This window comes from Lissotriton vulgaris, chromosome 11 (assembly GCF_964263255.1).
Source record: "Lissotriton vulgaris chromosome 11, aLisVul1.2, whole genome shotgun sequence".
Lineage (NCBI taxonomy): Eukaryota > Metazoa > Chordata > Amphibia > Caudata > Salamandridae > Lissotriton > Lissotriton vulgaris.
In genome coordinates, this window is record NC_141699.1 from 368,073,793 (window position 1) to 368,091,733 (window position 17,941).

General features: G+C 48.5%; 1 protein-coding gene across 1 annotated transcript in view; it reads left to right on the top strand.

Annotated features, from left to right (window-relative positions):
- Nucleotides 1-17,941, top strand: part of LOC147679786 (myoferlin-like) — a 3,853,508-nt gene that overhangs the window by 2,680,897 nt on the left and 1,154,670 nt on the right. Inside the window, exon 20 of the mRNA XM_086943347.1 lies at nucleotides 11,921-12,012. Coding sequence (XP_086799473.1) covers nucleotides 11,921-12,012 — 92 coding nt within the window. The remainder of the gene's footprint in view (nucleotides 1-11,920; nucleotides 12,013-17,941) is intronic.

Here is a 17,941-nt window from a genome sequence, read left to right on the forward strand (position 1 = left end):
GAATAGAATTCACTTTCATGACTTTGTCGGACGGTGGCCCTGTTGACGACAACCATGCTATACTGCTGCACTTTACGATGAATATCCTTCTTTTCGTTATGGAGGGTGGCGGGGGGGCCTGTGAGATCTCCTTTCTCCTCTAGGGTCCTTTTTGTAGTGTAGTTAAATGGGCGACAGGCACACTGCTGGTTGGGGGGGCTTTTTAGTCTGATTCAGGGGTGCAGGGTGGGGGGAGGTTTGTTTGTTGGTGTGTTATCTTTTCTTTCTTTCTCTTTTCCTTTTTCAAGGCAATTCAAAGACTGTGATACTCCTGTTTGTGTAGGTAGGCGGCCGGCCGGGGGCGGAAAGGGCCCACGATTTGACGATGGGGGGTAGGACACTAAAAGTGCTGTGTTGTAATGTTAATGGTTTGGGTGACCGTATTAAGAGAGGGGTGGTTTTACAATTGTTCAAGAGAAATATGCCTGATGTTATTTTGTTGCAAGAGACACACTTGGTGGGAAATACGTGCCAGGCGCTCAACAGGAAGGGATTCAAGATGGTGGCACATTTAGGGTTCTCCTCGGGATCCCGGGGGGCGGGGATTATGGTGCGTGCGTCTCTCCCCCTTGAGATTAACTCTAGCGTTGTTGACGAGAGAGGGCGGTATGTTGCTGTCTCGGGGAGATGGGAGGGACGGTCTCTAGTTCTGGTTTCGGTTTACGTCCCCCCTGGGTTACAAAACAACACGTTTCAAGACCTTGGAGGCGCCATCTTGGGAACTACCAGAGGGGCTACTTATTGTGGGGAGCAACTTCAACTCGGTCTGCTCGGGGACCTTAGACAGACATCCATCCAGAGATCTCCGAAGTTCGCAATCCTGGTTACCTGATTTTCTGGACACCATGGGACTGATTGACTGCTGGAGGCTTGGGCATCCTACCCAACGTCAGTCAGGGGCGCACGGTAGTCTTTCTAGAATCGACTATGTACTGACTCTAGCGGCCCACGCGTCCGCAGTCTCTGAGGCCCGATTGCTGGCGAGGGGTATTTCGGACCATTCCCCGGTCTGGGTGTCCTTCGACTTTGACATTGAGGCAACCGACCGAATGGTCGCGATCAGCCCTTGGTACTTCCGCAGCCCAAAGACTTGTGGACTCATGGCTAAGGCTATTGAGCTCTATTTTTCTGAGAATGCGGGGTCGGTTACATCGGCTGTCACCCTATGGGAAGCATTCAAGACGGTCTTAAGGGGAGAGGCGTTCTCCCTTATTGCTGACGTTCGGAGACGTAGAGATGCGGATGTGGTGCGTATCGAAGCTGAGATTAAAGATCTTGATTCCCGACTGGAGGTCGGCCCGACACCGGAGCTACTCCATGCTCTCTCACTTAAACAGTCAGAATATCGAGCTACTGTTACTGACGCTGCAAAGGTCATGGGCAGAGAGCAACAGGGTAGGATCTATGATGTCGGGGATAAGGCGGGCAAGCTCATAGCTTGGTTGGATAAAAAAGAAAGAGCCAGTCGGGTGGTCCCAGAAGTGTTGGGGGAGGACGGCTTGACTGTCACTGATCCGAAGACCATAGTCGAGACGTTCGCAGACTACTTTGAGGCCATTTACACCTCGGTCACTAACCAGTCCGAGACCGATTCTGGGGAGCTTTTGGCGGAGGTGAACCTCCCGTGTCTGTCGGAGGAAGATCGGGATGACCTGGATAGGGAAATTTCCGCAGACGAGATAGCCCTCGCCATTCGCTACCTTAGGTCCGGTAAGGCACCCGGCCCCAATGGTATTCCAGTGGAACTTTATAAGATTAAACCCGATGTCATCTCCCCGGCCCTGCGGAACATGTTTCTGGAGGCGCGGGAGAAGGGCATGCTTCCCCCCCGACCAGAGTCTGGCCACCATTGTGGTCATTCATAAGGAAGGGAAACCCAGAGATCTGTGCCGGTCGTATCGTCCCATTTCTCTGTTGAATGCGGAGCCTAAGATCCTGGCTAAATTGCTGGCCAACCGTTTGATTGGAGCGATTGGCGACTTAGTGCATCCGGACCAGTCGGGCTTTATTCCACACCGCAACACTGCCCTTAACTTGCGGAGACTCCATGGAGCCCTTGCTAGGGCCCACATGCTCAGGGAACCAGCCGTCCTGGCGTCCCTGGATGCCAGGATGACGTTTGACTCCCTTGAATGGAACTACCTGTTGGCAGTGTTAGCGAAGTTCAGATTTGGTTCGGAATTCGTTGGGTGGGTTAAGCTTCTATATGCCGGCCCGCTGGCCAACGTAACGGTCAATGGCCGTGTCTCCGCGTCCTTTGCTCTCCACAGAGGCACCAGGCAGGGTTGCCCCCTGTCTCCCCTGTTATTTGCATTGGCACTTGAACCGTTGGCTGCGTGGCTACGGCACCACCCAGACATTAACGGGATACGGTGGTCCCCTGGATTTGAAGACCGAGTGTCGCTATACGCTGATGATATCTTGTTGTATCTCACCTCTCCTTGCAAGTCGCTTATTGTGGGGTGTGATGTGCTTCGTCTCTTTGGCCGGCATTCCAGCCTGGTTATTAACTGGTCGAAGTCACACCTGTACGTGCTGAGAGGAGGGACGCCTCGACTTCCAAGGGACTGTGGCATACAGGTCGCGAGGCAGGGTTTTAAATACTTGGGGATTTACATTTCAACGGACCCCAAGTTGCGCTATATGAATAACTTGCTTCCCCCCCTCGCCCGTCTCCGACGTGACGTAGAGGGCTGGCGTAGACTCCCGCTCTCCCTCCCTGGGCGAGCGGCATTGTTTAAAATGATGTCCCTGCCCAGATTTCTGTATGCTCTACAAAATACCCAAGACCCGGTCCAAGCCAGTTACTTCAGGGAGATCGAGGGTTTGCAACGTGCCCTGCTCTGGGACGGTAGGCCACGCATAGCCATTACGAAGCTTACGCTCCCGTGGTATGACGGAGGTATTGCATTGCCCGACATCCGGAGATATTATTGGGCCTCCCAGTTGGCGGCCCTTAATCACGGTCTTTACGGTCCAGCAGAAAGCCCAGGCTATGCCATGGATCGGTGGCTCCTGGACGATGGGAAGTATCACAGGGCGTTGTATTTGAGATCTCTGGATGGTAGAATGTCGGGGCCAACGAAGACAGCGGTGCACATATGGAGGGCGATCACGAAGTCACAGGGGTGGAAGGATAGACTCACGATGGCAACCCCTCTTTACGACTCTGAAATACTGGGTAAACTGTGGCACACTAAGGGATTCGACAAGTGGGACATGATAGGTATCTCCAAGGTGGAAGATATGATAGTGAGAGGGGAAATAAAATCATTTGCTTTATTACAGACGGAGTTCCAGCTGGACGGAACGGAATATTTCCGGTACGCCCAGCTCCGTCATGCACTACTGGCAGTTATGCCGGAGGGTGGAAAGATCCCTGAATACTCCCCCTTGGAGGATAGGGTGCTGGACGGCCATATGCCTGATAGCGCTATTTCCCTAATTTATATAAAACTGATCAATGTCCGTACTGACCTCCTCCGGGGGTGAGAGACCAGTGGGTGCGGGATGGGATAGAGCTCGATGACGAAGACTGGCAATGTGCAGTGTCCTCCCCCAAGGAAGTTGCTATCCCTGCTAGGCTGCTTTTGGTACAATTAAACATTCTCCATTGGGTTTACGTCACAGGTCCCAGATTGGTACACATGGGTCATTCAGTGGATGGACTTTGTAGGCGTGGATGTGGCGAGGTGACCGGGGTGGATGTTCAAGCGGATGCCCGGTGCTGCCTCCTGAATGTCTGGGGCCCAACAGATTACAACAATGCGCAAACCCAATGGGTTACCCTAGGGAATATGGTTGCGAAACAGGACATTGCACAGCTGTGGGGCGCCGCAACAGCCCCAAAGGTGGTACAGTGGAAGGCCAAAATGGATTGGTGTATGTTCCGAGAGAAGACGGTGTACATGGCTAGGGGCAAACCCAAAAAATGGCAGAAGATATGGGGGGCCTGGAATGAGTATAGGGGTGACATCAGCATACCACCTGACACCGCCCCACTGGAGAAACGTTTGTCCCCATAACCTATAACCCCAACACACGTTTAGAATTGCATAGCCATCCTGTATTTCCCCTCCCCCTATGGTCCTACACATGAGTATTGTTTTTTGATTATTATTGTGGTTACTGGGCCTAGCCGAATCCGGGATCGGCTCTGCTGCACAACTGTTTAATTGCCTTGTTTCTTAGCACTAGTTCTGGTGCTTCCTTTCTTATTCTTGTTACTCTCAAAAACAGAAAATTCCAACCTTGATATGTACTTGTAACTTGCTCCTTGTACACTGACCTTCTGGTTAACGATTTGCTGCCTAGCCTCCGGGATGTATGGCTAAATAGCTGTGTGCACTGACTTGAAAATAAAGGTTTAAATTTTTTTTTTTTTTTAAAAAGAAAGTTGTTGTGAGTTCAGACCTTCCAGTAGAGTGTCTGTTGGGAAATGATCTTGAAACCTCAGTTTGGTCTGAGGTGGAGTATAGGCCCCATGCAGAAATGCTGGGAATATCAGCACATATCCTTGCTGCGACCTAGGCCAAAAAAGTGCTTACCTGAACAGGTGCTGGATCTTGGAGCAATAGACCAGACACCAACCAAGAGAAAGGGCAAGAGGGTTAAGACAGTGCCTTCCCCCCTGCCTCAGGTTGAGGATCAGCCCTTTCAGGAAGATGATTCAGAGACCTAAGAAGGAACTGTCCTAGAAGAGCTTGAGCCTGATCAGGTTGAGTTCCTTGCGACAGGGGGACCTTCAAGGGCAGATCTGAGGCAGGCACAGTTAGACTGTTCCTCTCTTGAACCCCTCAGACAGCAAGCTGCTGCTGAGGCTACTGGGAATGCTCAAGGTACCCATAACATGTATTGGGGTGATTGGCTCCTTTATTCAGAGGCTAGAGACCCCAAGCCCGGTGCTTTCGGGAGGTTGGTTATACCTCTGCAATTTAGGGGCTTCCTTCTTACCTTGGCCCATGATATTCCCTTAGCAGGACACCTGGCCCAGAACAAGACTTGGAACAGGCTTGTTCCTCACTTTCACTGCCCCCACATGTCAGAAGATACCAAGGAGTTTTGTCGCTCCTGTGTTACCTGCCAAGCCAGTGGCAAATCAGGTGGCACCACAAAGGCCCCCCTCATACCACTACCTGTGTTAGGGGTACCCTTTGAAAGAGTGGGGATATACACTGTAGGACCAATGGACCCCCAAACAGCATCTGGGAACAGATTTATACTGGTGGTAGGGGATCATGCCACCAGGTATACAGAAGCTATTCCCCTGAGGACCACAACAGCCCCTGTTGTGGCAAGGGTCCTTCTTGGAGTTTTCTCCAGAGTGAGGTTTCCAAAGGAGGTTGTCTCTGACAGAGGTGCAACCTTCATGTCAGGATATTTGACTGCAATGTGGAAGGAGTGTGGTGTCAACTATAAGTTCACCACCTCCTATCACCCACAGTGTAATGGGCTTGTGGAGAGATTCAACAAGACCCTCAAAGGGATGATAAAAGGGTTACCAGAAAAGCTGAGGTGAAGATGGGACATCCTTTTACCCTGCCTTCTGTTTGCTTACAGAGAGGTCCCACAAAAGCGGGTTGGCTACAGCCCTTTCAAGCTTTTGTTTGGGCATCCTGTAAGAGTACCCCTATGTCTTGTGAAGGAAGGATGGGAGATACCTCTCAAAAAGCCTAAGCAGGACATAGTGGACTATGTACTTGGTCTCCGCTCCAGAATGGCCGAGTATATGGAGAAGGCTTCCAAAAACCTTGAGGCCAGCTAAGAATTACAAAAAGCTTGGCATGACCAAAAGGCTGTACTGACTGTGTACCAGCCAGGACAGAAGGTATGGGTGTTGGAGCCAGTAGCCCCAGCAGCACTCCAGGACAAATGGTCTGGACCCCATACAATAGTTGAACAGAAGGGAGAAGTCACCTACTTGGTGGACCTTGAGACTCCCAGAAGACCCCACAGGGTGCTTCATGTCAACAGACTAAAGGCATATGTCAACAGGGCAGACATGGGCTTGCTCATGGCTACAGATGAGGGTCAGGAGGAAGAGAGTGACCCTCACCCAGACCTTCTTACTCAAAACCCTGATGATGGCTCAGTGGAAGGTGTGGTCTTTTCAGACAGCCTCTCTGACCATCAGCAACAGGATTGTACACAAGTTTTTCAGTCCTTCAGACGTTTGTTCTCTCTGACCCAAGGCAGACAAGCTGGTGCACCCATGAGGTGGACACTGGTGACAGTCTGCCTGTCAAGAGTAAGATCTACAGGCAACCTGACCATGTCAGGGACTGCGTAAGGACAGAGGTCCAAAAGTTGTTGGAGTTGGGAGTTATTGAGCCCTCAGAGAGCCCTTGGGCTAGTCCTGTGGTCTTGGTACCAAAACCTCACACCCACGATGGTAAGAGAGAGATGAGGTTTTGTGTAGACTACAGAGGTCTCTATGCTGTCACTAGGACAGATGCCTACCCCATCCCTAGGGCTGATGAGCTCATTAATAGATTGGCTTCTGCCAAGTTCTTGAGCACATTTGACCTGACAGCAGGCTACTGGCAAATCAGAATAGCTGAGGATGCTAAAGCCAAGACAGCATTTTCTGAAGAATGCACTTGCCACTTTCCAAAGGTTGGTGAATCAAGTTCTCACAGGGCTGGAAGACTATTGTGCAGCTTACCTAGATGATATTGCTGTCTTTAGCTCCTCTTGGGAGGATCACCTGGTCTACCTGAGGAATGTTTTAGAGGCTCTGCAAAAGGCAGGCCTCACTATCAAGGCTACAAAGTGCCAGATAGGGCAGAGCAAGGTTGTGTACCTGGGCCACCTGGTAGGTGGGGGTCAGGTTCAACCACTGGATAGTAAGATCCAGACCATCAGAGACTGGACTCCAACCACCCAGACACAGGTCAGAGCTTTCTTTGTCTGTGTACTAAAGGGAGTTTGTGAAGAACTATGGGTCCATTGTGACACCACTGAATGACCTCACTTCCAAAAAGATGCCAAAGAAAGTTCAGTGGACAGTTAGCTGTCAAAAGGCATTTGATGACCTGAAGCAGGCCAGGTGTACTGCACCTATTCTGAAAAGTCCAGATTACTCCAAAGAGTTCATAGTCCAAACAGATGCTTCTGAGTTGGGTGTGGGAGCTGTACTTTCACGACTGATTATAGATGGTCAAGACCAGCCCATTGCTTTTATAAGCAGAAGGCTGACCCCTAGAGAGAAACGTTGGTCAGCTATAGAGAGGGAGGCCTTTGCTGTGGCTTGGGCCCTGAAGAAGCTGAGGCCATACTTGTTTGGCATTCACTTCAAGATTCAGACAGACCACAAGCCTCTCCTATGGCTAAATCAGATGAAGGGTGAAAATTCAAAACTTCTTCGGTGGTCCATTTCCCTACAGGGGATGGACTTTACAGTGGAACATAGACCTGGGACTGACCATGCCAATGCATATGGACTCTCCAGATATTTCCACTTAGAACATGAAGACTCAACTGGTAAAGGTTAGTTTAATGTCCCTAAGTTGGGGGGGGGGGGTTGTGTAGGAGAGTAGGGCCTGCTTCCTATGGTCACCCCCACTTTTTGCTTTTGCTTTACTGGTTTTCGACTTAGATGTGGCTGTGAGCCTGCCTAGGTACAACCACAATTGGGAATTAGTTCACCTTGTCAGCCCCTGTACTAAGTGTACCCTAGGTACGCAGGGCATAGGTGCAACCAAGGCCTACCAGGGGCTGCAGCATGTATTATGCCACCCCTCGCTGGCCACTCAAATAGACACAACTGTCTGATCACTCAGCTGGGGCAAGGTCGTGTAATGACCCCTTGCTTAGGTGTAGTATTTCTATACCTACTACATATAGACACATAGTAACCTATAAGTCACTCCTATGGCAGGCCTTAACAATCCTGAAGGCAGAGTGCTTGGTTACGTGTGAAATGGTGCTCCAGCATGAGCTGAGCCTGTCTGCAGCTTTCGGAACCATGTCTTTATAGCTGTTCTATGATATCGCCTTACCATATACTCTTAAGTGCATTATAATCCTTGCGGTTAATGCTAACTTTGGTTTGGCTTTATCAAAACATGTCGTGTAAGGTTTCATACACTTTGGAATACTACCCCCTTGCCAATTCTGGTGACGGGGTAGCATTCCACCCTTCTAGAGGGAGAAGACATGTTAGTTCCTACTTTCCCGGTTTAAATTAACCAGAGCCCCAGCTTCACAAAATGGACGCTGCTGCCCTGACACAAGTCTGACCTCCTGCTGCTGGGAGTCCTTCCAGTCACGGAGGTTTGGACAATAGGTTTCCTGCCTGGAGAGGTGCGAGCACCACCCCAGACAGGAGTTTGTGTATTGGACAGGGAGGGCTGAATAGAAACAGACACTGCCTGGAGCACAGAAGGTGCTCCATGCATACCTCAGTTCAAATCGCTTGCTGGGGCACTCCAGCCCCAGCTCTGGCGCGAAACTGGACAAAGGAAAGGGGGTGTAACCACCCTCCTTCCTGGTCCCACCCATAGGAGGGACCTAGTGAGTAAACCAGCCCTCTTTAGTTGTATAAAGGTAGGAGCTGACCCAGGAGACTTTAGATTAATCCTGGAATCGACTTGAACCGAAACTCTGGACCCTTTGACATTCACCTGAGCTGAAGACTGAGGAAATCTCTTGTGGCCGAGTGACCACCCTGGGCAACCAGGCACCATCCAGCAACTCGACGGCTTGCTTTGTCTCCATTCCCGCCGGAACCCGAGCACAGAGCCCGACAAGATCCAGACTCCCACACCCCCTTGACTCCGCTGCAAGACTCCAGCACAGCTGAGCACTGTGGAAGGCGTCGAGACACATGGGACTGGACATCTTGGAAAGCCTGCAACTTGCTAACAGCGCAGCTCCTGAGGCATCCTCGAAGCGTGGGGCCCTTCTGCTTGTGTTCTGCTCAAAGCGTTGTCCGGTTGCTGGCCAGTTGGCTAGTAGCCCTGTGGCGACGATCCTTTTGAAAATCCATCGCTGGTCTGGTTGCTCCAGACTGGCCCTTGCTTCCCTGAAAAGGTGAAGTACCTCAGACCCTCCTGGTCTGCACCAGAAGCCTTTTGTGTATCCTGCGTGGGTTGCCTTTGCTTAGGCTTGTTGGCTCCGATCTTGAAGCCGACCCCTCCATCTGCGAGAACCTTCATGGGACAGCTCCTCTCCAGCACTTGGTCATCCTCGACGCCTCCTGGTCTGCGAGGCTGCAAAGACAAACTTCACGACAGCGCCTGATTGCTCCTCGACGACATCTGGTTCCTTCCTGGTTCCACCCGGTCACTGGCTAGTGACCTGGACTCTGTCCCCTCTGCTTTCAGGTCTTCTTCAACTCTGATCCACCCTTGAATCCACCCGGACATCTTCCTCCCGGTCGCCTTCAGCATCTTCTTCCAAGGCTCCATAGGAAACAACAAGAAAATCCGACACACTTTGACACCTATGCACCCGCAGCCCGTGGGGGAGGTAACACGAGTACTTTGGTGCTTCTGTAGGGATTGACTATCTGAGTGTATAGTTTTGTTAGTTGTATCTTCCTAGTTAGACCGGAAGTGTCCTAAATCTTCAATTACTTACCTTTTAGGTTTCCATTGACTTTCTATTGACTCTCGCGTGAGTGTACAGACACTGCACGCGCCGCCTGTGGGCCTCCTACTCCTAACCTAAGGGTCAGATAGTGTAGCCCCAGCGATTCCCTAGGCCCTAGGCCGTTCCTTTTCACAAGTCATGGTTCTTATGCCACTTACTTAGTATATGGTTATTTCCCAAATGAATCTCAAATTAATATTGTTGTTATTCAGTACATCGACATAAGTGGTGGCTTCTGCTATAGATCCCTCAAAGATAATGAAAAGATCATTGATGTATCGATGCCACGCTTTAATCTTGTGATTCCACATGACATTGATGTTGGCCCAGGCTATCTGTTCCTCCCACCAGCCAACGCAGAGAATCGCGTAGCTGGGGGAGGAACAGGAACCCATAGCCACACCAGACATTTGCCTATATAGCTGTCCAGTAAACACAAAAATGTTTTTATTCAAGCTAAAAGTTAAAAACTCAATAAGCATTTAATTGTGTTAAAAAAATCAAATTTCTCTCGTTTGTAAAAAACTATGGACAGCCTTCAAACCGTCTGTGTGTGCAATACTGGTGTATGAGCTGGTAATATCCATCACCATCATACAATATCCATTTTGCCAAACAAAATTTGTACCCCAAAACCCAAACCTATCCCTAAACCCTATAAATACCCCTGTACCCCAAAACCCAAACCTAGCCCTGAACCCTATAAATACCTGTGTACCTCAAAACCCAAACCTACCCCTGAACCCTAAAAATTCCACTGTACCCCAAAACCCAAACCTACCCCTGAACCCTAAAATACCCCTGTACCCCAAAACCCAAACCTAGCCCTGAACCCTTAAAACACTCCTGTACCCCAAAACCCAAACCTACCCCTGAACCCTAAAAATACCCCTATACCCCAAAACCCAAACCTAGCCCTGAACCCTAAAAATAACCCTGTACCACAAAACCCAAACCTACCCCTGAATCTTAAAATACCCCTGTACCCCAATATCCAAACCTAGCCCTGAACCCTAAAAATACCCCTGTACCCCAAAACCCAAACCTAGCCCAGAACCTAAAAAATACCCCTGTACCCCAATACCCAAACCTAGCCTTGAACCCTAAAAATACCCCTATACCCCAAAACCCAAACCTAGCCCAGAACCCCAAAAATACTCCTGTACCCCAAAACCCATACCTATCCCTAAACCCTAAAACTACCCCTGTACCCCATAACCCAAAACTATATCTGAACCCTTAAAATACCCAAAGGCCCCAAAACATATACCTCAGTACCCCAAAACATATACCCCTAAACCCATACTTACCTTATCCAAACATTTAAAAAAAACATGCTTTTACCATTCATGCATTTACAACGAATTTCGTTGTAAATGTATGTGTGGTAAAAGCATATAAAATGTAATGCTATGCGTTATAATGGCATTGCGGAGTCATGGTACTTTCGTAATGAAAGTATGCGGAGTGATGGTATGCGGAAAGAAAGTTGCGGAATAATGGGTGTTTACCCTTCCCCGGTAAATACATTGGTGGCACGGCGGCCCACATCTCCAGCAACAAACTCATATTTTTTCACCACCCATTTGAAAAATACACAGGTCTCTCTTATTGATGGCCAGCATCGATATACACTTTTAGACACACCTCCCCCCACAAGTTCTAGAATTGTGAACTTTAGAGCTGGGGAGCTACGTTCGAATCTCGGCATCAGCTCAACATCCTGTGATTTCAGGCAAATCGCTTTGTCTCCCTGTGCCTACCACAAATGAATGTGTTCTTCTGTAATGTAAATTGTGCTCATGCCATGTTGTCGAGTTCGCGCTATATAATATTGCAAGGAAAAATAAAGTAGGGAAACTCGAGTTCACACTGTACTGAACGCGCACTCTTAAGTGCATCAGCAGTGCACTGTGAATCGGAGCGTTTCACAGGCCTGTCACAGATAAGAAATGCTATCAAAACGAAATCCTACAAAACAATATACTAATGGCTGGCAGCAATTCATACCCGGACAACGTCGGGACGGGCTGCTAGTCATTTTATATTTGGGAACAGATATGTTTTATTTCTGTAAATAAGTGTTCCGGGTTCCACATATGCCTAGATGTTGGGTGTTTATGGACAATAGAGCTACATATGATGGAGAACTGGTATTACAGATAAGCAACCTTTTCCCTTGGTGAATCATAATCCTCTGGAGATAACTTGGAGGAAAAGTTTAAATATGACTCCCAGAAATGGCTGTCTTATGAATAATTTTTTTTCTGTGTTATTGTTGCCACAGAGTGACCCCTACATCTACATCTCCATCGGAAAAAAAATCTTGGATGACAGAGATTTCTACATCCCCGCAACATTAAATCCTGAGTTTGGCAGGTAAGTCAGAGAAGAACTTTTAAACCTATCACAAATGTCCGGGGATTTCTGTACTATTATCACCTCATACTGAAAACCAAGCTCCCCCCTTCAATAATTGAATCTCAAGATATAGGTGGCTGAATGGACCAAGGCTCCTTCACCAAGATGATTTCGAATGAAATCTCTGAACTAAGTAATGCGTATAGTAATAGTCAACAAATCATTGCATGAGTTAGAAGGGTTAGCAAGCTATTTTTTCTCCAGGCAAACTGATTCTGAGAACACATGCCTTGTTTCCTGCCAAAACTGGTGACACCCTGCCTACCTTCTTTGTTCTGGCTCACCCTTCCTAAGAGGAGGAGAGACTCCCATCAACTGGATCCCCAAAAAACGTTATAATTCTACATAGGCAGTACCAAAGAACACCGGGTGGATGATCAACTATTCATTGGGTTCGCCAGGGCAAAGAAAGGGAAAGCTGTGTGGGAACAGACCATCTCCAGATGGATTGTACTCTGCATTAAGAACTACTATGCACTGGCCAAAAACAACCTCCTGAGGGCTTGCAGGCTCAACCCACCAGACCCAAGGCTGTGACCACTGCGTTAGCTTGTGAAGTCCCCGTCCTGGACATCTGTCAGGCTGCGACGTGGGCATCTCTGCACATGTTTACCAAGCACTACTGCCTGGACAGTCAGGTCTGTCAGGACAGGCACTTTGCCCGTTCTGTACTCCAGGACTTCCTGGTCTGAATCTCCGGGAGGTATTGCTTAGGTATCCATACTAAGGTAAGGAATCTGCAACTAAAAGTCTCTAGCAGATGAACAAGTTACCTACCTTTGATAATGTCTTATCTGGTAGAAACATTCTGTCATAGTGCTGTGCTTCTGGCACTGAAAAATCACAAAAAGATTGTCAGCTCGCTGGGCTGGAGCCTATATAGGCACAATGCATGTCACTTCCGGCATGGACGATGCTGACAAGGAGCTTATCGATGCCACATACCGGTGCCCAGAGGTACTGCTCAAAGGTTTTTGGATACAGACACCTGGGGATTATTCTAAGGTAAGAAATCTGCGACTAGATAGTCTCTAACAGATAAGGAATTGCTGAATTTTTTAACTAGGGGCCCGATGTAGGTGGCCAATACCGGTCGGAAACGGCCGAATTCGGCCGTTTCCGACCGGTATTTGGCCTTTTGAGATGTAGGGGACCTTTTTTTGTCCGATTCGGTATTTTACCAATTCGGTAAAATTACCGAATTTGAAAAATACCTAATCGGTAAGTTTACCGAGTTTTAAAATTCGGGATGTAGGTGGGACTACTTTCAGTCCCACAGGCCCTTCAGATTCGGTATTTTAACACCCAATCCAATTGGGTGTTAAAATACCGAATCCAGGTGTGCATGCACATGTGTGCATGCACACCTATGCCATGTGACAGGCATACTGCCCTTAGGGCATGTATGCCTGCCACATGGCACCCACGCCTGTATTGGGGGTGCCAGAGGGTGTCAAAGTGACACCCCCTGCACCCTTGATGGATTCGGTATTTACCGATTCGGTACATACCGAATCGGTAATGCCCATTGATTCCTATGGGCTTCAAAGCCCATAGGAAGCAATGGGCATTACCGATTCGGTATTTACCGAATCGGTAAATACCGATTTTTACCGAATCGGTAATCAAAACATCTGGATTACCTACATTTCCCCCCCTCCAATTTACCACTTCTGAAATACCGAATCGGTATGATTCGGTATTTCAGAAGTGGTAAAGTGGAGTTTACCTACATCGGGTCCCAATTCTCTTAGTCACTTGAAATATGTTTGTATGAGTGAAATATTTCTCAGTTCTTCCTATGTTTTGTTTCCAACTATATACAATGTGAGCTAAATTAAGAAATTAGCTTTTCATTAATATTGTTTTTCAATATGTTTGAGCATATAATGTCATAATATTTACCAACAAGTAAATTGATCTACTAGAAAACGATGGGGCCTGATTCACAATGGTAATTTACACTTTTTAGTAATTTACACTTTTGAGTAAGTTCACTACTTACTTTGAAAATAGGCTATTCGAATTTTTGATAATTAAAGACAAAAATTTGGTATTTTTATATTCATGTATATTTCTGACTATTTTAAATAATTTAATTAAATATTATTTCCTATGGAGTTTTATTTCAATGTCCTACCTTTATTGTTTTCTCTGTGAAGGTGTTGCAGTAACAGTGGTTGGCCATGTTTTACGCTGGACTGACTACTGTTTTTATTTCTAGTAACTTACACTTAAATTTTATGAAAAAGCAAAAAGTAGTACACTTAATCAAAAGTGCAAGTTACCTTAGTGAATCAGGCACAGATTGTTTAAATAGTGCATGACTCATTCGTTTTTCTAAGGACTCCTGCTGTTTGGTGATTGCTGCAAGGGAGACCTGGGGGGCTAAGAGTCTGCCACCTGGAGGCCCACCACTTCGGCAATATCCGCAAATCGTCGCAGTGGAAAAGTAGAACGCTGCTATAGGCTGCAACAGGACTTCAAGTCCCAGGAGCCCGTGACTGCCTCACCTGTGCACGAGCCACGCCCACAGCCCTACATAACTCCTCGCCGCATCCGCTGCGCGGAACGTGCGCGGGCGCGCGCCGGGAGAAGCCCAGGACAAGGGCGGGGCCGTCTACGGCCGTCCAAGGCCGACGGAGGACGGGACGGGGCCCCTCTCTTGGACTCTCGCTACGGATCCCTGTGAAAAGGTCAGTGCATTTTGATTTGTAAACTTGACGCTACGAGGGCATGGCTGCTAATGGAGTGGGGAAGGGGCGGAAGTCCAATACAGGGAGTGTTGCAGGGACCATAGATTAGTTCCTAGTTCGGGTAACGTCTGCCCTACAAAGGGAAATTGAACTCACTGAGAAAAGACTTTCTATGGACCAAATTCTTGACAAGCGTTCTTCGCTGGGACTAATTGCTACAGCCCTCTCCCCGGTACCAGACTCTATACCCCCACTAACATTGTTACTACCGGTTGTACAGCCAGGTCTTGATACTGTACCGGACAGACCGGGGGGAGGTTAACAGTTTGAAAGAGGTAGTAGTGATATTGCATAGTCCACCAGCGAATAGGGCCATATCAGAGTCTGTCCCAGAAACACCCCACCAAAGTTCACGGTTCACTAGATCTGGCCAGTCTACTAGATTGGCCTTGGTTACTAATCCAGGGGTCCCAAGTAAAGTCTTGGACCAAGCAGCCAAAAGAAATCATGGGGGAGCTACCCTAATAAACAAGAACACTAAAAAGCAAAAATATTTTATCAAGGACACTGAACCTCCTGTGGCTGGGCGAGATGGCCAGGAGGAGGGGGGCTGTGAACACTTTTGTGGAGCCTTTGGGGGAATTGTGCTGGTTAGTCCACCTACCCGCACTTGCTGCTGATCTCGTTGCTAGTCTCCTCTGCCGCCGCCCACTCCATCTCGCGGTCGCTGTAGGGGGAGACTACAGCCCCCAGAAAACCCTGCGCCATCACGCACACCTGCACGGACTTTCGCTCCCGGAGGAGCTGAAAAGGGCGAGGCACCCTCAGTGGAACGGGGGACTGTGAACACTTTTGTGGAGCCTTTGGAGGAATTGTGCTGGTTGGTCCACCTACCCGCACTTGCTGCTGATCTCGTTGCTAGTCTCCCCTGCCGCCGCCCACTCCATCTCGTGACCCCCGTAGGAGGAGACTAGAGCCCCCAGGAAACCCTGCACCATCATTCACACCTGCACGGACTTTCACTCCCGGAGGAGCTAAAAAGGGCGAGGCTCCTTCCACGTTGCGGGACACGCGCAGGGCACGCCGGGCTAAGCCCAGGCAAAGGGCGGGCCGGGTGTGGCCGTCCGTGGACGAAAGAGGACGGGACGGGCCACACCACTAACATCCCGATATATTGGTTACATTGTTTGGAATCTTGAAGGTCTCAAGCTATGCAATAAGGTACAGAGTGCTCTCTCATTTACGAACATACTGGTGTGACTGTTATCAATATGTCTATTGGAAAGTTATTCGAACTATGGGCAAGCGTAAATCCATGGAAGGCGGAGGGGGGGGGGTTGAGTCGGCAAAACGCCAAAAGCAAAGTAAAAAGAAGAAAGCGAAGGGGGGACCAAAACACGCTGCCATGAACTGTGTACTCAACAGGATTGACTCTATTGACTCTATTGTTGATGATTGTCACGAGATTTTGATTAATGAAATGGGGCCCCCTGACCTAACGGAGTCTATCAGGGGGAATGGGGGGTTGGAGTCAGTCATTCAAGAGCTAGTAAGCCATCCTATTACGATCCCTGAAATGTTGAGGTAATGAAATTACTGATTATTAATTTAACCCCGGCTACAAAATCTAACGTAGGTGACCCCTGGCCTAGATTAGGGGTTCCCCACAATCAAACTATTGCCTATTCAACCAAAGCTACCCAAAGAACCCAAGTTTTAGTGGGGAAATGTGTCTCCTTGAGTGGTGAAGCACCCCAGACCCACAGTGTAGACGTAGAGGCGAAAAGGATATCAATTACCCCTACAACCCCAACAATTAGGGCCCATGGCTCACTGAGGAAAAATAGAGTAGAAAAACAGTCTAGGAATGTTGAGCATAGTAACATGAGGGGCGCCAGTGAGGGCAGGGGGTTAGCAGGAGTGTCCCAGCAAAAGGATCCCAGGACGGTGGTAGGGGCATTTCAAAATAGCAACCCCAAATGTTCTAAACAAGGGACACCAAATTCTAGCTCAGACCCCAGCAGGGGTGAAGCCCTCATGAAAGGGAACTTTGCTACAAAGAATATATTTATGACTAACGTCCCAAAGCTAGAAAGGAGGGCTGACTGCAACAGGGAAGGGGTAGACACTCTGACGAACAAGGCCATTCATTGGCTGCGTCATGTCAGAGGGTGTAGATCAGTTATAAGGGACGACATAATAAAAGCAAGGAGACTGAGCCATCCCGGGGAAAGTCAAGATGTCATTGAATTAACTTTGTCCACTGAAGATTTAGCTGAGAATTTATTCCAGCTAGAACTTAGATCTTCCCCACCTAGTCGATTGGGTATACAATTGAGTAAGCTGCCCCCCGCCCATTTTGGAATGCTTCACATACACCTTTAAGCGTAAATGGGCATAGGTTCAGTAGCTCTGGGTTGGAGGCCATACATAGATTGACTGCCATCTAACGGGATAGGGGTAGCAATTGTGGGAAACCAGGAACCTAGAGATAGTGAGCCTATTTCAAATTGCAGTGGGTGTGAGGGGATAGATTGTGCGGGCCTTTCAGGGGTCAATTCAGCAATTGACACTGTGCTCAGTGTTCCTGTTGGGTTGGTGGCTAATGCATTAACCATGGTCCAAAATATGGGATGTGAGCACCAAAGGGTAAATGGCATAAGCATACCTAACCTACCTACCTCAGGATTTCTGAAAGATCCCATGGGGGTTGGGGGTCGCATAGTATCTGGAACCTGGCAGGATTGGGCCCGAGATTACAATCACCTGAATGGGTTTCCTTTATAAATAATTTTGACATCTGTCTCTTTCAAGAGACCTGGGCCTGCGAGCCCCAGTTTCTCCTGGGTTTCTTGAACTTTTTCGTGCCGGCACTCAAGGGACCTAAAGGTTGGCCGAAAGGGCCACTTTTTGATAGAGTGGTAGAACTCCCAACTAACTGCAGGGACATACAGCTGATTAGGCTAACAATGAGCTCTCTGGGCAACTTAGATATCTATAATTTGTGTATTAGAGGGTCTGGTGGTGAGAAATCCCAGGTTCTGGTAGCCCTTGACCATCTGATTGGTTCCCAGCCATGTGAGAATGATATAATAATTGCTGGCGATCTAAATATGACCTTTGAGCCGCTCACAGTAGGCGACTGGTATTCAGGGGAAGAAGAGGATTCCCAGTGGGGGATCCCTAAATTG